The sequence below is a fragment of the Neofelis nebulosa genome, chromosome 3, assembly GCF_028018385.1.
Source record: "Neofelis nebulosa isolate mNeoNeb1 chromosome 3, mNeoNeb1.pri, whole genome shotgun sequence".
Classification (NCBI taxonomy): Eukaryota; Metazoa; Chordata; class Mammalia; order Carnivora; family Felidae; genus Neofelis; species Neofelis nebulosa.
In genome coordinates, this window is record NC_080784.1 from 44,297,006 (window position 1) to 44,323,276 (window position 26,271).

Consider the following 26,271-nt stretch of genomic DNA (forward strand, 5'->3'; position numbering starts at 1 on the left):
TTTTTTTTTTTTTGTATGACTGAAATTGCCTTGACAACTTGTCAAAAATCATTTGATTATATATATGCTTGGGTCTATTTTTAGATTTCCTATTTTGTTACATTGATCCATTTATTTACACTTCAATATCTTGGGGCGCCTGGGTGGCGCAGTCGGTTAAACGTCCGACTTCAGCCAGGTCACGATCTCGCGGTCCGTGAGTTCGAGCCCCGTGTCAGGCTCTGGGCTGATGGCTCGGAGCCTGGAGCCTGTTTCCGATTCTGTGTCTCCCTCTCTCTCTGCCCCTCCCCCGTTCATGCTCTGTCTCTCTCTGTCCCAAAAATAAATAAAAAACGTTGAAAAAAAATATCTTAATTACTGTAGTTTTCAGAAATTTTTATCTTCTGCTTTTCCTCAATTTCAAAACTTATTTTTTATCTTTTTAAAATACATTTATATACAAAACTTTTGTATCAGGTTGTCAATGTTTACGAAAAAAAATAAAGCCTGCTGAGATTTTGATTAGGATTTCATTGACATCTCTGTAATATTACACAGGAAAATTTAATTTTATATAAGAAAGACAACATTTCAAAAAAGTGAGAAAAATATCTACATGAGTGTGTCAATAACTAGTAAAAAATTGGTGCTACTAAACTGGGACAGAAAAAAAACTTCAAATAAATTTAAATAGGATTAATTTCTCTTTTAAAAATTAAAGATGAGATATAAAATAAAATACATTTTGAAAAGCTATGAAAATTAGATATAAAACTGAGCCTCCTTATTACATTGTAAAGTGTCTATAATAATCTAGAGAAAACATAATACCTAATAGTGAAATATTGAAGGTTTTTTTCCTAAAATCAAGAATGATACAAGAATGTCTACTATAAGTTCAACTAACATTGTTCTACTATTTCAACTGAATATTATTAAGATCCTCATGAATTCAATAGGAAAATAAATTAAATTAAATACATATGTATTAGAGAGGAAAAAAGAACGAAATTGTTCTTATTCACACATGACAAAAAAATTTATATTTGAATGAATTTTTTTAAATACTAATTACGTCTATTTAAAGTACTTTTATGTATTTTAAGAATACACTTTTTTTATTCAATGTGATTTTTCCCACTATGGAACTTCTTTTTTATTATATGAGTTTCTTTTTTTGGAAACAAAGCCATTTTTCTTTGTATTTAATATTTTTATATCATTGTCAGTGTGCATTTTTTATCTATTCTATTTTGACTTTTTATTTCCTTTCATCTGAAGGGCTGATTTTCATGAGTTTTTACAACCAGTAGGGCTCTAAGATTGGAATTTTAGAGGTCCAGGATCTGGCTTGTGTGGAGTCCAGTAGGTGCTGCATTGCTAGTATGGAGAAGAACAGATAGCTCAGTAGTAGATGAAACAATCTAAGGATCCCCTGGGATGCACTGGGAGAGACAGTTCCTCTTTCTTGGAGTGAATCTGAGAGAGGTGGAATTGCCTCTCCAGGGATGAAAGAGCTGGTGGGCACCATTACCCTTCCCTGCTACTCAACATAGCTACAGAGACACCTACTGAAGGCAGATAATCTGGACACTGATTCTCTGCTGTGCTTTACTCCAAAATCCACCCACTTGTGCTTTGGTGTGACTGCCAGTTTGGAACAAACTTGCATCAGTACCAGCAAAGTGAGATCCTCCACCAGAGGAATAGTGTGAGCCCTGCCATGCCAGGTCCCTAAAGTTGGGAGTTTTAAAACTCAGCCTGCTTGCCTGAAATAAAACACATATGCACTGTACTCCTGGGTGGACAAATGTCCTGAACGCAGTCAGGGTGAAGGCAGGGATCTGAGGAATGCCTGGTACACACAAGGGGAGCTTGTTTGCTCTTCTTGGAGGGTTTCCCAGACAGTAGCAGGCATGAATTCACTTCTCCAGATTGAGGGAAGTGGCTGGTGCCACTTCTTTCCACTGTCCCTCAGCATAAACTAATTTCAATAAGCAACACAGTGCCAAAAGTGACTGCTTAAACTGCTTATACCAAGCCTCACCCCCTGCATTCTGTAGGTGCTGCTTTTCTAGATCAAGTGTGCCTGAGAACCAGAGTAGCTGACCCCTCCCCTAGGAGATTAGCACAAACTCCTAGCACATACCATATATACTGACCTTAGAGCTTGGCAAAGCTTCAGTTCTAGTGGAAATAGCATTAGGTCTCTTTTAACAAGCAGAAAAGAGCACAACTAGTTACAACTCATCACACTCTAGACAAGGTCCAAACACTCTATACTGCAGACAAGGAAAAACTCTGCAGAGGACTGACTTGAGGGAAAGAACAGCCAAAACATAGCAGCAGAGTTGACACAGCATACCACAGACACATCCTGAAGTGGCAGGTCATGGACAGTAGATGACTTCTCCTTTATAAAGCCATTACTCTCAGGAGCAGAAAATATGACAGGATTTCCTAACACGCAGAAGACGGAAACCTAGATAAAATCCAAGATGGAGGAATTCATCCCAAAAGAAAGAACGAGAAAAGGTCATGGCCAGGGATATAATTGAAACAAATAAGTAATGTGTCTGATAAAGAATTTGCAACAACAATCATAAGGATACTAGCTGGTTTGAGAAAAGACACCAGAGAGTCCCTTACTGCATAGGTAAAAGACCTAAAAAACTAGTCAGACCTAAATAAAAAATGCTATAACTGAAATGTGAAAATGACTTGTAATTACTACAAGGATGGAAGAAGCAAAGGAATGAATAAGTGATATAGGAGATAAAATTTGGAGGGGGGGGAAATGAAGCTGAAAAGAAGAAGGAAAGAAAAATATTGAATCACAAATATTGCCATAGGTTCCTCAGTGACTCCATAAAGCATAATAACATTTGCATCATAGGAGCCCAGAAGAAGAGAGGGAAGTGAGGCAGAAGGTTTATTTGAGCAAAGTATAGCTGAAAACTTCCCTAATCCAGGAAAGGAAACAGACATCCAAATCCAGGAGGCACAGAGAACTCCCATCAAAATCAACAAAAGCAGGCCAACACCAAGACATATTGTAGTTAAATTTGCAAAATATGGAGATAAAGAAAAAAAAATCCTAACAGCAGCAAGACAGAAGTCCTTAACTTACAAGGGAACACAAATAAGGTTAACAGCAGATCACTCCACAAAAATGTGGCAGACAAGAAAGGAATGGCATGATATATTTAATCTGCTGAATGGGAAAAATCTGCACCCAAGAGTATTCTATCCAGCAAGGCTATCATTCAGAACAAAAAGAGAGATAAAGAGTTTCCCACACAAAGACTAAACAGGTATATGACCACTAAACTTACCCTGCAAAAAATATTAAATGAGACTCTTTGAATGGGAAAGAAAGACCAAGAGCAACAAACAGCAGAAAGAAACAGAGAAAATCTCCAGAAACAATTACTTTACTGATAATACAATGGCATTAAATTGGTATCTATCAATAATCACTCTGAATATAAATTGATTAAATCGTCTAATCAAAAGACATAAAGTGTCAGAGTGGATAAAAAAACAAGACACATCTATATGCTGCCTACAAGAGACTCATTTTAAACCTAAAGATATTTGCAGATTGAAATTGAGGGAATGGAGAATGGTTTATCATGCTAATGGAATCAAAAGATATCCAGAGTAGCAATATTCAGTAGTTATATCAGACAAAATAGATTTTAAACTGAACCTGTATTGAAAGATGAATAAGGGCATTCTATAATAACAAAGGGGTCTATCCAACAAGATCAATAAATTGTCAATATATATGACCCCAACTTGGAAACTCTAATATATTTAAAACAACTAATAACAAACATAAAGGAACTCATTGATAATAATACAATAGTAGTAGAGTACTCTAACACCCCACTTACATCAATAGACAGATCAAGTGGAAAATCAACATGGAAACAATGGCTTTGAATTACACAATGGACCAAATGTACTTAACAAATATAATCAGAACATTTCATCCTAAACTAGCAGAATACACATTCTTGTTAAATGCACATGGAACATTCTCCAGAATAGATCACATACTAGGTCACAAATCAGACCTCAACAAGTACAAAAAGATTGACATTGTAGCATGTATATTTTCAGACCACAATTTCATAAAACTTGAAATCAACCACAATAAAAAATTTGGAAAGACCACAAATACATGGAGGTTAAAGAACATCCTACTAAATAATGAATGGGATGACCAGGAAATCAAAGAAGAAATCTAAAAATACGTGGAAACAAAAATTTAAAAATTGTGGTCCAAAACTTTTGGAATGCAGTAAAAGCAGTCCTAAGAGGGAAGTATAGAGCAATAAAGGTGTACCTCAAGAAACAAGAAGCATCTCAAATACACAACCTAACCTTACACTTAAAAGGGCTAGGTAAAGAACAACAAATAAACCTAATACTAGCAGAAGAGAAATAATAAAGATTAGAATGAAAATAAATTATATATAAACAAATAAACAACAACAACAACAAAAACCAGGAGAACAAATCAATGAAACCAGGAGTTGGTTCCATGAAAGAATTAATAAAATTGATAAACCCCTAGACATACTTATAAAAAAAGAAAGATAAAGGACTCAAATAAATAAAATCATGAATGAGAGAGATCTTAACACTACAGAAATACAAGCAATTATAAGAGAACATTATGAAAAATTATATGTCAAAAAATTGGGCAATCTGGAAGAAATTGATAAATTCCTAAAAACATATAAACTACCAAAATGGAAACAGGAAGAAGTAGAAAATTCGAACAGATCCATAACCAGCAAAGAATTTGAATCAGTAATAAAAAATTTCCCAACAAACAAATGTCCAGGGCCAAATGGCTTCCCAGGGCAATTCTACCAAACATTTAAAGATGAGTTAATATTAAACTCAAAGTACCCATTCTTCTCAAACTGTTCCAAAAAATACAAACAGAAGGAAAATTTACAAACTCATTCTACAAGGCCAGTAGTATGTTGATCCCAAAACCAAAGACCTCACTAAAAGAGAATTACAGGCCTGTACCCCTAACGAATGGATGCAAAAAGTCTCAACAAAATACTAGCAAATTGAATAGAACAGTACATTAAAAGAATCATTCAAGTGGTATTTATTCCTGGGCTGCAAGTGTTGTTCATATTCACAAATCAATCAACATGATACATCACATTAATAAAAGAAAGGATAGGAACCATATGATCCTCTCAATAGATACAGAAAAAGGTAAAAGATTTATACTCTGAAAACTATAGAACACTTATGAAAGAAGTTGAAAGGACACAAAGAAATGGAAAAACATACCATACTTATGGATTGAGAGAACAACTATTGTTAAAATGTCTATACTACCCTAAGCAATCTACACATTTAATGCAATTCCCATCAAAATATCACCAGCATTTCTCACAGAGCTAGAACAAACAATCTTAAAATTTGTATGGAACCACAAAAGACCCTGAATACCAAAAGCCATTTTGAAAAAGAAAAGCAAACCTGGAGGCATCACTATTCTGGACTTCCAGATATATTACGAAGCTGTAATTATCAAGGCAGTATGGTATTGGCACGAAACACAAAACAAGAAAAACAACAAAAAACAACAGCAACAACAAAAACAGACATACAGATCAATGGAACAAAATAGGAAACTTAGTAATGGACCCACAACTATACGGTCAACTCATCGTCAGAGAAGCAAGAAAAATTATTCAATGGAAATAAGTCAGTCTCTTCAACAAATGGTGCTGGGAAAAACCGAACAAAACATGCAAAATAACAAAACTAAACCACTTTCTTACATACACAAAAATAAATTCAAAATGGATGAAAGATCTAAATGTGAGACAGGAAACCATCAAAATCCTAGAGTAGAATATAGGCAGCAACCTCTTTGACCTCGGCCATAGACTTCCTACTATGTAGGTCTCTGGAGGCAAGGGAAACAAAGGCAAAAATGAACTATTGGGACTTGATCAAGATAAAAAGCTTCATCACAGTGAAGGAAACAATCAACAAAACTAAAACACAAACTTTGAAATGGGAGAAGATATTTTCAAACAACATTATCTGATAAAGGGTTAGTACCCAAAACCTATAAACAACTTATCAAATCAACAACAAAACACTAAACAATCCAGTTAAGAAATGGGTAGAACACATGAGTAGACATTCTTCCAAAGAATACATCCAGATGGCTAACAGACACCTGAAAAGATACCAACATACCGATCATCAAGGAAATACAAATCAAAACCATGATAAGACACCACCTCACATCTGTCAGGAAAAAAAGGAAATACTCTCACACTATTGGTGGGAATGCAAACTGGTGCAGCTACTCTGGAAAACAGTATGGAGTTTCTTCAAAAAGTTAAAAATGCAACTACCCTATGATTCCACATAAAACCACAGGTGTTTACCCAAAGGGCACAAAAATACTGATTTGAAGAGGCAAATGCAACCTGATGTTTATAGCAGCATTATCAATAATCGCCAATTATGGAAACTGCCCAAATTGTCCATTGACTGATGACTGGATAAAGAAGATGTGGTATATATACAATGAAATATTACTCAAGCATAAAAAAAAGAATATAATCTTGCCACTTGCAACAATTTGGATACAGAGTATATTAGGCCAAGCGAAATAATTCAGTCAGAGAAAGACAAATACCATATGATTTCATTCATATGTAGAATTTAAGAAATGAAACAAATGAACATGGGGGAAAGGCCAACCAAGAAACATACTTAACTATAGAGAACAAATGGAGGGTTGCTGGAGGGGAGGACAGTGGAGGGGGTGGGCTAAATGGGAGACATGGGTGATGGGTATTAAGGAGGGCACTGTTTGTGATGAACAACAGGTATTATATGTAAGTAATGAAACACTAAATTCTACTCCTCAAACTAATATTACACTATATGTTAACTAATTGGAATTTAAGACTTGAAAAATATAAAAATAAAAAATAAACATTGGAGGACAGAACCTCAATTGTTCTTCGACATATCACTCCTACAAATATTGGCTGCTAATGATTTTTCCAGAAAAGGGTCAGGCAATGATTATTCCAACAAAGTGTGGAGGATAAGAAAGGGATCTTCTTTGATTGCTTCTCCCATGATCCTCATACTTTCTAGTAAATGATGGCATTTCCCTCCACTTGGTAGCTAACCTGCTTTAAAAGAGACTGAGTTATGTTCTACTTTTTGCTAATCATTTAAGGTCCTGCTCCATGAGAGGATCTTATGATTTTCAGTTTTGAAAGTGACTAGGTAAGTCAGTCTAATTCAAGCTCATGAGACTAGGTAATGATGTGTCATAAATATAAGTTACCTTTTCCAAACTGTGATTTATGAATTGTAAAGATGAAATTTGTGTCACCATTTGATTGGTTCAATTCTTTATGTCTTCACTTGTGTTTTGAAAATCAATTTAAAGAGTGTTTTTTTAAAGTTTTATTTAGATTCTAGTTAGTTAACAGATAGTGTAAAATTAGTTTCAGGTGTACAATTTAGTGGTTCAACACTTACACACAACACCCGGTGCTCATCACAATAGGTGCACTCCTTAATCCTCAGAAGGCCAGTTCTGTATGTCAGAATAACCATAGCATTAGGACATAGAGGCAAAAACATGCCAATTTTAAATACACCAAGATTTGCTACTTAAATAATGCCAATTAGGACATTCAATTCTGTTATTCTTCACCTATGCCCCATGAAGCATTTTAAGGCAATTGATAAATGGTTTCAAAAGTTTAATTTTAATCTTGTTCATAATTTTGTTATACTTGGAAATAGTCAAAATCTAACCTTGAAATTAAAATCAATCAATGATTAGATATTGAGTACATGAAAAATTCATGAGCCTTTTATAACACTGCTTTAGCTTCCTAAAAACTCACAAGAAGAAAATTATAAAAATTTTATATTATTAAGTTCAATAAGAACTTCTTATAGTTCAAGCATTTGTAATAAGCAGCAAGGACAAAGATCCCTAATATCATTTGCAAATGTTAATATACATAGAAATAATGAAATAAAGAATATTTAACTATATATTAATCTAAATAGCATTCTATTTATACATCTTAGCCAAACAAATTAAACCATACCATACCAGAGCAACACTGCCTCCATACTGGTTATCACACATCTTCCCTTGAAAGGTTGCACCAACATAATTTGGTTTTTCTCTGTAACTTAAGTTTTAAAAAAAAGATCATAATCATATAATTTTGTAAAATTTAGCACAACTACTATTAAGTTTGCCTAATAAATTTTTTGTCTTGCATATTTATATTATAAATTTGTAAATATTTCCACCTAACATAGGGTAACAAAGTTTGGAAGTGACTAAATGTATCTGCTTCTTTTTTAAAAAATGAAATACATTTTAAAAGCAGATAATAGAATGTTATTTTCATATTGAATTTTTAGAAAATAAGATTCTTCTTTATGTAGTATTTCTTAAAAAATAAATCTTAGAGTATCAAAATAATAAAAATAAATAAAATCCCTTACAATTAGAAAGTGTAAGCAATACAATTGATAAGTTAAATGGACAGAGACACCTTATGGACTGAAGTTTCTCATTAATCAGAATTAGGCAGCCAGAGTTGCGCAAATGGCATATTTGTGGGACAGAAAATAATTTAAATTATTATAATTTTTTAAATATGTATATATTATTTTGATATAGTATAGTAACATATTATATATATCCTAAATATTGATAAGAGAAAAACAAAGTACTTATTAAATAGGAGGGTCTTATATTTTTGTAAATGCAAAACAATGTAAATATGGTATATTAGAGATTAAAATATACAGTAGTGCCTCCATAATCTTGGGATTTTTTTGTTATCCTATGCAAATAAAGCCTAAAAAGAAGACCTAATAACTACATTCATCATTTATGTTTCTTCAGATAGATATTGTAACTATTTCAAGGATAGTTAGGGAATTTAATGATATGTTATACACTCTAAGAAAGCAATGATAACAATATTGAAGGAGTGAGTTTTAACTACAAAAAATAAATAGAATGATTGACATCAATAATTCTGCTATAAAACCTGTGTTTTGAAAAATAATATTCACATGATATTGAATATTAGGAAAAAATGACACATTTCCCCTAAAGGCCTGTTAACTGACAGAAATTAGGTCAAATATAGGTATGTTTTCTTTGTATAAGATTTAGTAAAGCTAAGATATGCTTACACAAGTAAAAATGCCACATCATGTGGACGCAAAACAAGATAAGATCTTTTCCACTTTAAAAATCTGTGTAATAATTCATTAGCATCTCCAGTTACTGGGATTTTATTTTCATCTATCCAAAGTTCCAATGAAGAGAGAATTATTGTAATATTAAATGACGTAAAAATCTAAAAAAGAAGACATAAAGAAAATATGCTCAAATATTATGGTTTAAATAGATTTGGGGATTTATCTATAACAATAAACACTACACTGATGACAAATATTAAATGACAGAACTGCTAAGCATGGATTGGATCTTATAGAGTATAAAACAAGTAATAATTAACATTTTGAAATGCTTGTACTTAAGCAAGCCCTGTGTGAAGTGCTTTATCAATTTAATAATTACCATAACCTGGGGCACCTGGGTGGCTCAGTTGGTTAAGAGTCTGACTTCGGCTCAGGTGATGATCTTGTGGTTCATGAGTTCGAGCCCTGCATTGGGTTCTGCTGATAACGTGAACCCTGGAGCTTGCTTAAGATTCTGTGTCTCCCTGTCTCTGCCCCTCCACCTCTCATGCTCTCTCTCTCTCTCTCTCTCTCTCTCTCTCTCTCTTTCTCTCTCAAAAGTAAATAAACATTTAAAAAATAATTACCATAACTTAATTAGGTATATATATAAATTTTTATTCTTATTCTTATTCCTACTCAGAAAACTGAAACTTAAAATGTTATATTATTTGGCCTATTTCATATATCATGTGTTTTCAGGCAATGCCATAAAATAAAATGTATAGGAATTGTTTAAGCAACAGAAGCAAATAGAAAAGAATTAAAAGCAAAAACTTACAGCATTGGTCAGTCCAATCAACTGGAAGATTTTTTGAGTGACAACAATAGTATCAGAACCCATATGATTGTACTGAAAAATATAAGAAATTGTTTAAATTATGAATTTATTAGTTTTTAAGCATTATTAAACTTACAAACTTTTATTAATATTCCTAATGAACACAGATGCAAAAAAATCCTCAAAAAATATAGGCAGACTGAATTCAACAGCATATTAAAATGAAATACACTATGATCAGTAGGGATTTATTCCATGGATGCTAGATGGTTCAACATCTGCAAGTCAGTCAATATGATACACTACATAAACAAAATGAAGGACACAAATCATATGTTCAGATGATGAAGAATCATCAGTAGATGCAGAAGAAGGCACTTTAACAAGTGTCAACATCCTTTCATAATGAAAACTCTCACCAAAGTGGGAATGGAGAGAATGTACATCAACGTAATAGAAGCTATATATGACAAGCCTATAACTGACATTATACTCACCTGGGAAAATCTGAAAACATTTAGTCTAAGATCAGGAACAAGACCAGGATGCCCACTCTCATCAGTTTTATTTAACCATAGTATCAAAAATCCTACTCAGAGCAACTAGGTAAGAAAAAAAAAATGTCATCCAAATTGGAAAGGAAGAAGTGAATTATCACTATTTGTAGATCACGTGATGTGATACATAGATAACCCTAAAGACTGCATGCACACAAAAAAAGTGAGAACTAATTTTTAAAATTCAGTGAAGTTGCAGGATAAAAAAGTCACTATGGAAAAATTTGTTGTTTTTCTATACACTAATAACAAACAATCAGAAAGAAAAATTATGAAAACAATTCCATCTGTATTTGTATCAGAAGGAATCAAATGCCTGGAAATAAGTTTAAACAAGGAGGTAAAAGATCTGTACATTGAAAACTGTAAGACAATGATAAAAGAAAGACACACAAAAATAGAAATATATATCATGTTCATGAATTAGAAGAATTAGCCTTGTAAAGATGTTCATACTACCCAAAGCAATATACAGCTTCAATGTAATGCCTATAAAATCTCCAATGGCATTTTTCACAGAAATAGAACAGAGCCTTGAAATTTGTGTGGACCCACAAAAGACCTTAAATAGCCAAAACAAATTTGAAAAGAATAAAGCTGGTGGCATGCTCCCTGATTTCAAAATATAATACAAAGCTATAGTAATCAAAGCAGTATGATATTGCCATTAAAACAGACAGCTGGGGTGCCTGGGTGGATCAGTCACAGACACATGGGGTACCTAGGTGGATTAGTTGATTGAGCATCCGACTTCAGCTCAAGTCATGATCTCCCGGCTCCTGAGTTCAAGCCCCATGTCAGGCTGTGTGCTGACAGCTCAGAGCCTGGAGCCTACTTCAGATTCTGTCTCCATCTCTCTCTCTGCCCCTCCCTGCTCTCATGCACTGTCTCTCTCTCTCTCTCTCTCTCTCTCTCTCTCTCTCTCAAATATAAACATAAAATTATTTTTAAAATAAAATAAAACAAACACATAAATCAATGGAATAGAACAGATAGCTCAGAAATAAATCCATGCCTTATAGTCAGTTAATTTATCATAAAGGAGTCAATAATACACATGTATGAAAACAGTCTCTTCAATAAATAATGTTAAGAAAACCACATAGCACATCCAAGCATGAAACTGGACCCTATCTTATGTCATACAAAAAATATAACTCATAATGAATTAAAGACTTTAATGTAAGACCTGAAACCATAAAACTCCTAAAAGACAACACACCAGTAAGTTTTTTCATATCAAGTGGTAATGACTTTTTGAATTTGACATCTAAAGTAAAGGCAAACAAGGGCACCTGGGTGGCTCAGTCAGTTAAGCGTCCGACTTTGGCTCAGATCATTTTCTCTTAGTTCATGAGTTCGAGCCCTGTGTCAGGCTCTGTGCTGACAGCTCAGAGCCTGGAGCCTGCTTCAGATCCTGTGTCTCCCTGTGCTCCTCCCCCCGCCTCTGCTCCCTCTGTCTCTCTCTGCTCCTCCCCCGCTCACGCTTTGTCTCTGTCTGTCTCTCAAAAAATAAACATAAAAAAAATTAAAGTAAAGGCAACAAAAGCAAAATTAAGCAAGGGGGACTACATCATTCTAAAGAGGCCATGCACAGCAAAAGAAAGCATGAACAAAATGAAAAGGCAACCTGCAAAATGGGAAAAGACATAATGGGTTAATATACAAAATATAAAAACAACTCATATGAGTCAATAAAAAAAGCAAATAATCCAATTAAAAAATGGGCCAGAAGATATGAATAGACACTTTCCCTAAGAAAATATACAGATGACCAAGAAGCATGTGAAAAGGTACTCAACATCAATAACCATCAGGAAAATCTAAATCAAAACCACAATGAGGTATCACTCACACCAATTAGAATAGTTGTTTTAAGTAAGACAAGAAATAGCAAGTGTTGACAAGGATGTATAGAAAAGGGAGCCCTTGTGGACTGTTGGTTGGAATGTAAACAGCTACTGTGGAAAACAGTAAGGAGTTTCCCCAAAAAATTAAAGATGGAGCTGCCATATGATCTAACAGTGCCACTTTTGGACTTTTGTCCAAGTAAAATAAAAACACTAACTCAAAAAATAGAAATGCACCCCCAGATTCCTTGTGGCATTATTTATAATAGCCAAGACATTAAAGCAATCTAAGTGTTCGTAAACAGATGGGGAAGGAATATATGGTACATGTGTGCAATGGAATATTACTCAGGCATAAAAAAAGAAGAAAATCTTGCCGTCTGTGAAAACATGGATGCACTTTGAAGGCATTTGATTAAGTGAAATAAATCAGACAGTGGAAGGTAAATACTGAATTATTTCACTTATAAGTGGAATCTAAAAACAAAACAAAACAAAACAAAACAAAACAAAAACCAAACTCACAGATATAGAAAAAAGATTGATGGTCTCCAGAGGTGGGGTATAAGGAGTGGGAGAATGGGCGAAGTTGATCACTTGGCACAAACTTCCAGTTATACCATAAGTAAGCCCTGAGGATTAATGTACAACATCATGACTATAGTTAATTAAACTGTATTGTATATTTGAAAGTTGCTAAAAGAGTAGATCATAAAAATTCTCATTACAAAAAAGTGTAACTATGTGTGGTGGTCATTTTTCAATACATATTTTGCAAATACTGAGTCATTATGCCATACACCTGCAACTAATATAATGTTACATGGCAATTATATCTCAATTTGAAATAAGACACTACATATAAGATATGTTTTACTATCAAATAAATAATAATTATTGAGAGAAAATCTTAGTTTTAAACTATAAGATTTAAGTGGTGCCTGGGTGGCTCAGTGGGTTAAGCAACCAGCTTCTGCTCAGGTCATGATCTTGTGGTTCCTGAGTTTGAGCCCCGCATTGGGCTCTGTGCTGACAGCTCAGAGCCTGGAGCCTGCTTCAGATTCTGTGTCTCTGTCTCATTCTGCCCCTTCCCTGCTCTCTCTCTCTCTCTCTCTGTCTCTCTCCTCCCCAAAGATAAACATTAAATTATTTTAAATATAATATCTAAGTGTGAAGAACAAAGATTATAGATTGAATACATGCCTTCAGAACCATGCCTTCCTGAAACCTCATTTAAAAAATTAAAAGTGTTAAATTATTAAAAGCAATTAATAGAAAATTAAATTTTCAAAAGCACAAATGAAAGAAACAAACACAAAGTTTGAAAACTGAAGAACAAGTAAGTGATAAATGATTAAGCAGATTTAAGAAATTTAAGTGAAACACCAGTGCAGCAATCTAATTCACCTCGAAGACTCTAAAATACTGAGATTGGCTACATAAGTTTTTCTTCAAGAGAAATTGGCACTAAGAGCAGGAAGATTGACTTTAAAGTTTGTTTAAGTAGTAGTCAAGGCTAGGGGCACCTGGGTGGCTCAGTCAGTTAAGCGACCGGCTTCAGCTCAGGTCATGATCTTGTGGTCCATGAGTTCAAGCCTCACGCCAGACCCTGTGCTGACAGCTCAGAATCTCGACCCTGCTTCAGATTCTGCCTCCCTCTCTCTCTGCCCGCTTCCCTGCTTGCGCTGTTTCTCTCAAAAATACATAAATATTTCTTTAAAAAAGAGGTAGTTAAGGCTAGAAGAACCTCCAGAATGGCCTTATGAGAAAAGATAATCCAAGAATGTTATATATTGAATGATTCCATTTATATTCCATTTTGGAAATTAAAAATATGGACACGGAGAACAGAGTAGTTGTTTTCAGAGATGAAAGAGAAGTGGGTGTGGGATGAAGAGAGATGAAAGAGAAGTGGGTGTGGCTCTGAAAAGGCCACACAACAGATCCTCATATTCATATTATTCTGTTTCTTGACTATGTATGTCAATATCGTAGATGTAATATTGTACTATAATATTTTAAGATGCTACAAATGGGAAAAAATAAAGGATACATGGGATCTCTATATATTCTTTTTATTTTAATATATATTTTATTCAGTAAAAAAGAAAACCAACACTATTGGTGATAAATAGTCATAAACAACACAAATCAACAAACACAGAGAAATAAATTAAGGTGAACAATCAATAATTCAAGCACTTTATGCCAACATTTGAGATAACAAAGCTATGGTAAATGTTTCAATTCCAATTTAGAAGCTCACTTATGTGCAATTAATAAAGAAGACTAAGAGTATAATTTTTGGATAGCAGCTAGGGCAGAAACAACATCAAAGAAATTAAGAGAGTAGTTGTTTAAAAGTGTGTTAAAATTAGGATAGGGCAAAATCACAGATTTTGCAGGATTGAATAAAAGAACAGGATGGTTTGAGATACTCCAGAGTAAAAACTTCAGAATAAAAGTTTTTGTTTGGAGGCAATGGCTCTATCACAAACAATGATCTCTATATATTCTTACAATGGCATATGAGTAAACAATTATTTCTAATAAAAAGATAATTTTTAAAACATTAAAAACTAGAAAATATGCACTTATGTCAAAAAGAGATAATAGAGGAGGAACAAAGAGTTATGAAACAGAAAAAGTCAAAATGGCAAATATACAAACATACAAATAATGACATTAACAATGAAAAAAATCACTTAAAGGGCACAGAATAAAAATGAAAAAATCACTTAAAGGGTGAGACAGAACATCACACCTGCTCGAATGGCTGTTATCAAAAAGACAAGAGATAAGAAATGCTGGCTAGGATATGGTAAAAATGTAATTGTCCATCAATGGATGAATGGATAAAGAACTTGTGAGATGTACACACACACACACACACACACACACCCCACACACACACACACATTGGAATATTATTTGGCCATAAAAAGAATGATTTTTTTCCATTTGTGACAACATATATGGACCTTAAGGACATTATGCCAAGTGAATTAATAAGTGAATTAAGTCATACAGAGAAAAATAGATACCTAAGATCTCATTTACATGTGGAGTTTAAAAAAAAAAAAGCTCATAGATACTGAGAAAAAATTGGGAGATTTCCCGAAGAGGGGGTGAGGGATGAGCAAAATGAGTGAAGAGTATCAAAAGGCATAAACGTCCATTTATAAAATAGTAAGTTATGGGGATGTAATGTATAGTATATATAGCTAATAATACCTGCATATCTGAAAGTTCCTAATAAAATAGATCTTAAAAGTTCACATCATAGGAAAAAACATTTTGGAACCGTATGCTGCAGATGTTAACTAGACCTATGGTGGTGGCCCTTTTACAGTATATACAAATACTGAATCGTTATGCTATATACCTATAACTAATACAATGTCATATGTCAATTATACCTCAATTAATTAAAAAAAGATAAAAGAAAAACTAATAAAAAATCTTAAGCAGGAGATTGATACAATTTGATTTATGTTTTTAAAAGGTAATAAGTTGGTTAAAATGAACAAATCAGGAGACTATAGCTGCTGGAGAGGATGTGGAGAAATGGGAACCCTCTTCCACTGTTGGTGGGAATGCAAACTGGTGCAGCCTCTGTGGAAAACAGTGTGGAAGTTCTTCAAAAAATTAAAAATAGATCTATCTTATGACCCAGCAATAACACTGCTAGGAATTTACCCAAGGGATACAGAAGTGCTGATGCATAGGGGCACTTGTATCCCAGTGTTTATAGCAGCACTTTCAGCAATAGCCAAAGTATGAAAAGAGCCTAAATGTCCCTCAACTGATGAATGGATTAAAAAATTGTGGTTTATATACACAATGGAATACTACGTGGCAATGAGAAAGAAGGAAATATGGCCTTTTGTAGCAACGTGGATGGAACTGGAGAGTGTGATGCTAAGTGAAATAAGCCATACAGAGAAAGACAGATACCATATGGTTTCACTCTTATGTGGATCCCGAGAAACTTAACAGAAACCCATGGGGGAGAGGAAGGAAAAAAAAAAACAGGTTAGAGTGGGAGAGAGCCAAAGCATAAGAGACTCTTAAAAACTGAGAACAAACTGAGGGTTGATGGGGGGGTGGGAGGGAGGGGAGGGTGGGTGATGGGTATTGAGGAAGGCACCTTTTGGGATGAGCACTGGGTGTTGTATGGAAACCAATTTGACAATAAATTTTATATTTTAAAAAAAAGGTAAAAAGGTCCTAGCCTCATTAGATTTTTGGTATTAACTCCTTTGTTTCTATAAGATGAATTAGGAACTTTCTGAACAGTTTAGAAAGTAGTTCTCAGGTTTTGGTACGTGTCAGAATCACCTGGAAAATGAACAAAGAATATACAAACCGAGGCTTGTTGAAGGACAGCAGGGTGTGTGTCGCTGGTTTTATCACCAAGTTTCCTGAGTGATTCTTATTCATACCAAAGTTTGAAACCACTAGATTAGAATCTAATCATCAGTTACATAAAATTTAGATAAAATGTGGCTGTGAGCTCATAAGCTCCTGATGAAATTTTTAATCTTAGTCTTTTAATCGTCTTTAGGTTTCTTCTGTGTTAATTGATCTATTTAACAAAACTATAAAACAACCATAGTTATTAATATAAAAGCAAAAATTATAAATATTAGTCAATAGATTCCAGCAATATATCAAAGAATAATATGTGATGATGAAGGAGAGTAGTTTTCCAGTAAACTAATGTGCAACATCAATAAAATATGTAAACATTATCCATTACATCAACAAACTGCAGGAGAAAACCTGCATAACACATGTAATAATAGATGCTGAGAAGCATTTGATAAAATTTGCCAGCAATTCCTATCAAATGCTTCAAAGTAGTATTATTAGTTATTTGAATGAAATAGTTAATTTAGAAAGGTAGAAATAAATTTTGCATTATAATTAATTTGGGGGATAAAAATAGGAATAAAAATGAGATTGGTCAGGTTAAAGACAGAATATTAAGAGAGGAATTAGGACCAGTAAATACAAACAAATATTTCAAGAAGTGTTATAAATTAAAGAAAAATATTGGTGTGTTACCTAAAAGAAGAGAAACTGTTAACTGTTTTATTTGTTTTTAATATAGAATAGCATGTATTTCCTGATGAAAATTGATAATGTGAGCTTGGTTTTTTATTGTCACATCCTTGAGTGGGTGAGTGGTAATGTACACAGAGTTCTAATGTTAGATTGGAGCACCATTTCATTCTTACTAACATCAAGGAAAGTAGAGAATATTATTTTAAATTCCAAGTTCAATATTTGATAAAATGACCAAAGTTTGTGGACTTTCTCCCCTGATTTGTTCTATTTTGTCTGTGAAATATGAGTCAGCAAAGTAACCAATTAAAAGTGGAAAGGCATGTTGAAGTTTGGAGATTTATGAAATTAAAGTGACAGCATTCCCTATTGTATATTCCTTCTAGTTGTAAACAGATTACTTGTTCATTTCAATTTAACCAGGTTCGAGGCTTTTCCAGGGAGACCATTAAAGGGAAAAAATGGCAAGTGAGTTGAGGATGTTTGCAAAGGAGTGACAATAATGCAATAATGGGGAACCATAATATACATGGTTTGTAAGGAAGAGTGGAGTACATTTTGGAGGTTAATGAAGCAGTGATATAATTAATGGATAAAAATCTTGGTGGCATAAAATAAGGAAGACTGGAAATGAGGAAAGAGATTGGTGTACAAAAAAAAAACATAGTCTAAGATTGTAATGCTTGAATATTAGAGTATGGAAGAGTGATATTATAGTAGCAGTCAATTATAATGTATAATTATAGAAGCTGATGGCTGAGGCAGGTTGATGAATAGCATTATTGAAGTAGAAAAGTCAAGGAAATGAAAAAAGAATTGAAATGAACATTTTAGTAAACATTAAAATTATGATTCAAGTGTTATTAGAAAGTGGGCGGTGACCAATGTGCTAAACTTTCAGGCAAAAAGCAGGGAAAATGCAAATTGCTTTACATTATTTCTGTTCCTGTATCATGGCACTTTGGAGTGTAGCAAAGTGTAACTTTCTACCCCTTGAATTAGAGGCTGGACATTGTTACTCTTTTTGGATGTCTTTAGCAATCATGATATAAGGAAAGGCTTATAAATCACTTACAACTTGAATGTTGTCCATTCTCACGGTTTTGAAGGACCTTGTCAATGTTACTAGCATTGTAAACAACCCCCCAAAAAATAAAAATAAAAAACTATAGGACTTTTTTCAGACTGACAAGTCACCATGTGCAGCAGAGATTAAACATACCAGCTAAGACACCTGTGGATCAGCCAACCTCATGTATAATTAGTACCTTGCTAAAGACAGATAAGTGATACCAGTATAGCAAGAGAAAATCTTGCTGAGATCAGAATAAATTTTAAAATTGTGAGCTGAATAAATAGTTGGAGTTTTTTTTTAACTACTAAATTTTTTGGAGTACCTTGTTATGCAACAAAGGCAAACCAATGCACAAAAAGTGATTTAAGAATTTATTAATAACAAGAAATAAAAATAAGAATATATGAAAATATCTAACTTACAGACAGTGAAATAAAATACCTAGCAAATGTGTAAAACCTATAGAAAGAAGAGTTCATAAATTACTGGGGAATTAAAGAAATAATTACATCAGGACTTCTGAGATGGTGAAATGATGACCTCTGTGGATCCTTTCCATGATAAGCAATGATAAAACAAAATTGTCAAAAAACATTTCAAGATTCTAGTAATTGACCATGGCCATACAAAAATATTAGAAGAATTTATTAAAGAAAAACTGCTAACCTGATGTTGAAAATAGTGAGAATATGTTGCATCTTACCTGAAGCTGTCCCCATCCCCATCTTAAGTTCTGTTGTGTAGTTATTCTACCATGGTTGGTCAAAAAATATAAGTCATCAGAGGAAGATGAGCTGTTCTGGAGCAGAGAAAAGGCAAAATGCCCTGGGTGCATGCCCAGATACATTGCCCAAAGCAGTAGTAATCTCTGTGGCAAATGAACATTAAAAGTCATTATTATAGCTAAAATGGAGTGTGCTTCTCCTAGTTTCTGAAAAAGTTCTCAGAAGACTACCTGGAAATCTAACATGGAGGTGGAGAGAATGCAACAGCCAACATATACAACAAATATGCTGCATCATATATTCTTGATAGTCTGAAATATTCCATGCATACACAACTACAAGGTATCATTCAGGCTCAGGAGACACTGAAAGAGATCCAAGATATCCACAACATCATAGATAAACTTAAGACATTACTCACTACCAGAAGAGATATGAGAAAGTCTCATGGAATTTAAAACCTCCCTGACTTAAAATACTGTCTAAATATTGAATATTATTCCCAACCCAGAGATAAATCCAGGATGGAACACTTACTAGCTCAATTGTTGGAGGATAGCCTCTTCCTAATAATTGGCTGGCTGGCCACTAAGATATGTTCACCCAAGATACAAACAAACAAACAAAAACAAACAAACAAATAAAACCCCTAGGAAACCTGACCTAAAAATAAAAACGAGAAAAAATAGTAGGTACAAACATCTATGTGCTGCCTACAAGAGACTAACTTTAGACCTAAAGACATCTACAGATTGAGACCGAGAGAATGGAGAAACAGTTATCATACAAATGGATGTCAAAAGAAAGCCAGAGTAGCAATATTTATATCAGACAAAATAGACATTAAAACAAAGACTGTAACAAGAGATAAAGGGAATTGTATAATCATAAAGGGGACAATAAAACACTAAGTTACAACAATTGTAAATATTTATGCCCCCAACATAAACACCCAAATATATAAAACAATTAATAACAAACATAAAGGTACTCGTTGATAATAATACAATAATAGCATGGGACTTAAAAACCCTACCCATATCAACAGATAGATTATCTAAACAGAAAATCAACAAAGAAACAATAGCTTTGAATGACACACTGGACCAGATGGACTTAATAGATATATTCAGAACATGCCATCCCAAACCAGCATAATACAAAATCTTTTCAGGTGCACATGAAACATCATCCAGAATATATCACATATTCTATTACAAATCAGGCCTCAACAATTACAAAACAACTGAATCATACTATGTACTTTTTATGACCATATGCTATGAAATGAAGTCAAGCACAAGAAAAAAAATTGGAAAAACCACAAACGCATGGAGATTAAAAAACATGCTAATGAACGGGTCAACAAGGAAAATACATGGAAACAAATGATAATGAAAATGCAAGAGTCCAAAACTTTTAGGATGCCGCAAACGTGGTCCTAAGAGGAAAGTATTTACCAATGCAGGCCTACCCTAAGAAGCAAGAAATTTTTCAAATAAACAAACTAACTTTACACCTAAAAGAGCTAGAAAAAGAATAACAAATGAGGCCTAAAGCCAGTAGAAAGAAGAAAATAGTAAAGATTAAAGCAGAAGTAAATTATACAGAAACTGGGGAGAAAAAAGAGAACAATGAAACCAGGAGCTGGTTCTTTAAAAAAATTTATAAAATTAATAGATCTCTAGTGAGACTTAATCAAAAAGAGAGAGAGTGACAAACAGACAGACATAGAAAAAGGAACCAAATAAATAAAATAACAAATGAGAGAGGAAAAATAACAACTAACACCACAGAAATACAAACAATTATAAAAGAATATTATGAAAAACTATATGTCAACAAATTGGACAACCTGGAAGACATTGATGAATTCCAAGACATATATATTACCAAAATGAAAACAAGAGATATAGAAGACTTGAACAGAACAATAACCAGCAAAGATACTGAGTCAATATTGAAAAATCTCCCAATAAACAAAAGCCCAGGGCCAAATAGCTTCACAGGCAAATTCTACCAATTTGGATGAGTTAATACCTATTCTCAAACTATTCTAAAAAATACAGGAGGAAGGAAAATTTTCAAACTCATTCTATGAGGCCAGCATTACAGTGATATCAAAACCAGACAAAAACTCCACTAAAAAAGAGAACTACAGGCCAACATTCCTGATGAAAATAGGTGCAATAATTCTCAATAAAATACTAGCAAATTGAATCCAGAAATACATTTTAAAAAACCAATCACCACAATTGTGGGATTTATTCCTGTGTTGCAAGGGTGTTTCAATATTTACAAATCAATTAACGTGATATGCCACATTAATAAAAGAAAGGATAAGAATTATATTATTACTTCAATAGATGTAGAAAAAGTACCTGAAGACATCTATTCATGATAAAAACTCTCAACAAAGTAGGCTTGGAGGAAACATACCTCAGCATAATCAATGCCATTTGTGAAAAATCCACAGCTAATATCTTTTATGAGGAAAAAATGTTCCTATGTCAGGAACAAGACAGGGATGTCCACTCTCACCACTGTTATTTATCATAGTACTAGAAAACCTTGCCTCAGCAATCAGACAACAAAAAGAAATAAAAACCATCCAAATCAGCAAGGAGGAAGTCAAAATTTAACTATTTGCAAATAACATGATACTCTGTATAGAAAAGTCTAAAAAACTTCATCAAAAAAATTCCTAGAACTGATACATGAATTCAGTAAAGTCCCAGGATACAAAATCAATGTACGGAAATTTGTTGCATTCCTGTACACCAATAATTAAGCGGCAGAAAGAGAAATTAAGGAGTTATTCCCATTTATAATTGCTCCAAATCCAATAAGATACCTAGGAATAAACCTCACCAAAGAAGTGTAAGACCTGTACTCTGAAAACTATAAAATAGTTAATAAAAGAAATTGAAGAGGATATAAAGAAATAGAAAGAGGTTCCATACTCATGGATTGGAAGAACAAATATTGTTAAAATGTCTATAGTATACAAGGCAATCTACACGTTTAATGTAATCCTTATCAAAATACCAACAGAATTTTTCACAGAAATAGAACAAACAATCCTAAAACCTGTATGGAACCACAAAAGACCTTGCATAGTCAAAGCAATCATGAAAATGGAAAGCAAAGCTGGAGGCATCACAATTCCAGCATCACAATCATAGCTTCAAGTTATGTTATAAAACTGTAGTGATTAAGACAGTGTGGTACTGGCACAAAAACAGACACATAGATCAATAGAACAGAATAGGGTGTCCAGAAATAAACTCACAACTTCACAACTTAATCTTCAACAAAGCAGGAAAGAATATCCAATGGGGAAAAAAGTCTCTTCAACAAATGCTGTTGGGAAAACAGAACAGCAACATGCAAAAGAATGAAACTGGACCACTTTCTTATACCATACACAAAAAATAAATTCAAAATGGATTAAAGACCTAAATGTGAGACCAGAAACCATAAAAATCCTAGAGAAGAATATAGGCAGTAACCTCTTTGACACTGACCACAGCAACTTCTTTCTCGATATGTCTTCTGAGGCTGGGTAAACAAAAGCAAAAATAAACTATGGGACTACATAAAAATTAAAAGCCTCTGCACAGTGAAAGAAACAATCAACAAAACTATAAGGCAAGTTATGGAATGGGAGAAGATATGCAAAAAAAGTAGTACCCAAAATCTATAAAGAACTTATAAAACTCAGCACCAAAATAAAAAAAAATGAATAATACAATTTAAAAATGGTCAGAAGATATGAATAGATATTTTTCAAGAAGACATCCAGATGGCCAACAGACAAATGAAAAGATGCTCAGCATCATTGATCATCAGGAGACACATCAAAACTGCACTGAAATATCATCTTACACCTATCAGAATGGCTGAAATCAACAACACAAGAAATAACAGGTGTTGGTGAGGATATGGAAAAAGGAGAACCCTCTTGCACTGTAGGTGGAAATACAAACCAGTGCAGCCACTCTGGAAAAAAGTATGGAGATTCCTCAAAAAGTTAAAAATAAAAAACTGTAGGCAATCCAGCAAATGCACCATGAGGTATTTACCCAAAGAGTAAAAATAATAATTCAAAGAGATACATGCATTATCTACAATGGCCAAACTATGGGAACAGCCCAAATGTCCATCAACTGATGAATGACACAATGGAATATCACTCGGCCATAAAAAAGAATGAAATGTTGCTATCTGCAATGATATGATGGAGCTCTCATTGCGCTAAGGAAAATAAGTCAAAGAAAAACAAATACCACACGATTTCACTCATATGTGTAATTTTTGAAACAAACCAAATGAGCACAGGGATAAAAAAAAGAAAGAGGCCAAACAAACTATAGAGAAAAAACTGATGGTTACCAGAGAAGAAGTGGGTAGGGAATGGGTTAAATAGGTGATGTGGATTAAGGAGTGAACTTGTGATGAGCATCAGGTGTTGTATGAAGTGTTGAATCACCCTTGAAGTTAATATTACCCTGTATGTTAACTGGAATTTAAATAGAAATTTTATGAAAAGTAAAATAAAGTATACTGAAACAGCTAAGGGAAAAGAACGAACTGAAGGAAATTTTAAAAAAGGAACATGATATATGAAAAAAAATGAGAAAAATAACAAGGATATAGAAATTATTTTAATTTTGAAACAAATTCTGGAGTAGAATAATACAATAAATAGATTGAAAATTCATTAGAAGGGGTCAACAGTAGATGTGAAGAGACATATGAAGTAATCAACAAACTCAAGGGTAGGATAATTGAAATTACTAAGAACCAAAGAGGGGGGTAAAGGGGGACTTATACCACTGTGCAGAATAATATATGAATTGTGGAATCCCTGAAAAAGAATAGAGATTATTTTTGAAGAAACAATGACAAAAAACTTCCCAAATTTGATAAAATACATGAACCTACAAATCCTGGAAGCTCAACAACACTAAGAAGCATAAATCCAAAAAGAAACCACAAGACACATTATAATCAAAGACATTGTAATCAAACTGTCAAACCTAAAGACAAATATAGAATACTGAAAGCAGCAAGACAGAAGTAATTAATCACATAGAAGGGATGATAAGATTATCAGTCATTTTCTTCATCAGAAACCTCAGAGGTCAGAAGACATTAGGATAATATATTTAAAGTGTCAAATGCAAAATGGTACAGCCACTCTAGTACAAATTCTGGCATTTTCTTACAAAATGAAGCAAACTCTTACATATGATCTAGAGATAATACTCCTTGGTATTAACCCAAAGTAGTCATAACTTATGTCCACACAAAAACCTGCACATGGATGTTTTTAGCAGTTTGGTTTACAATTTTGAAAGCTTGGAAGCAACCAAGATATCCTTTAGTATGTGAGTGACTAAATAAACTGTGATGTATCCAGGCAATAGAATTTTATTCAGTGCTGAAAAGAAATGAGCTATTAAGCCAGGAAAAGGCATGCAGCAAAGTTTAAAACATACACTATATGTTTCAATTACATGACACTCTGAAAAAGCAAAACTTTGGGGACAGTAAAAAGGTCAGGCATTGCCAAGCATTAGGGAAATAGAAAAGATAAATAAAAATTATAAATAAAAATTACTAAGAAACTATTCTAAAGGTAGCAATTATGTTTATTTATATTATTTATATAAAATTAGGAATAAGTTTATAGATATTTTATTTTCAATTTACTGATAGTAGTAATTTAAAATACATTAAAGCAGCAATAAAACAAAAATTGTCATTTATGGTCATTTGTTAAAAATTTATTCCAACTTTTTTATAAACCTTCATTGCTAAAATAAATGGACGTAAAATAAATTAAAATATACTTACCAAATTTTTTTCAACTACAACATGCATTTCTATATACTGAGAGAACTCTGAGAGTGGCTGAAAAAAATCCACAAACTTTACATCAAAATTGAAGAATTACTTAAATATTTTAATATTTATCACTACTTCATGAATTCGATGTCGCAAAATCTGATTTATATATAAAAAATAGAACCAGATAATATAAGCAAAACTTGGCATCACTGAATCATTTTCAGAAATCTTGCCTTTGTCACATCTTTTCTACCTGATCAAATATTTATTTTTTATTAAAAAAATTTTTTTTAATCCTTATTTATTTTTGAAAGAGAGACAGAGTGTGAGCAGGGCAGGAGCAGAGAGAGAGGGAGACACAGAATCGAAGCAAGCTCCAGGCCCTCAACTATCAGCACAGAGCCCAACGCGGGGCTCGAACTCACAAACCCTGAGATCATAACCTGAGATGAAGTTGGACGCTCAACCGACTGAGCCACCCAGGCACCCCACCTGATCAAATATTTAATTCACTCAAGGAAAACTTTCCTCTAATTCCATTGTCCATATTCTCATTGGTACTTGTCTATTCATCTTATTTTCTCTGTTTCTATTTCTCAATTGACTTCCCAATACAAGATGTATGTGTTTAATTAGATTAAAAATCCTATTATACAGTAGTATGTGGTACTATGTTTTTTTTTTTCTGTATCCCTAAAAGGTGAGGACACATCTGTGTTTAGAGGAGTGGGATTTCATTTAAAGGATAAAGTTAACTTTTGTATAATTTACCTCAGAAAAATGCTAGCCAATAGAGAATCAAAATAACTAACACTCTTAAATTGGATCATAGAAATCTCAAGATGTATATTCTGGATATGATGTGATCCATGTAGATCATAGTAATTAAATTAGGCATAAATGTGAACCCTAACGGTGTTTGAAAGCTGGCTTATTTTTATGCGACTCAGATTGTTTCCCAAACATGGGGATACAATAATAATTGTTATAATTACTACCAATAAAATGTTACTTATTTTCATCAGTTTTTATGAAGGAGAAATGCACTGGGGAAAACATGTAAGACAGA

General features: G+C 33.4%; 1 protein-coding gene across 4 annotated transcripts in view; it reads right to left on the minus strand.

Moving 5' to 3' along the window:
- ADAM2 (ADAM metallopeptidase domain 2) overlaps positions 1 to 26,271 on the minus strand; it is a 131,965-nt gene that overhangs the window by 74,272 nt on the left and 31,422 nt on the right. For all 4 annotated transcript variants that reach the window (XR_009259105.1, XM_058720600.1, XM_058720599.1 and 1 more), the window contains 4 exons: positions 25,209 to 25,265; positions 10,070 to 10,141; positions 9,238 to 9,404; positions 8,132 to 8,213 (listed from right to left, as the gene is read on the minus strand). Coding sequence is in view for 3 of the 4 variants with exons in the window: in XM_058720600.1 (XP_058576583.1) it covers positions 8,132 to 8,213; positions 9,238 to 9,404; positions 10,070 to 10,141; positions 25,209 to 25,265 (378 nt within the window). In the remaining variant the exon portion in view is untranslated. The remainder of the gene's footprint in view (positions 1 to 8,131; positions 8,214 to 9,237; positions 9,405 to 10,069; positions 10,142 to 25,208; positions 25,266 to 26,271) is intronic.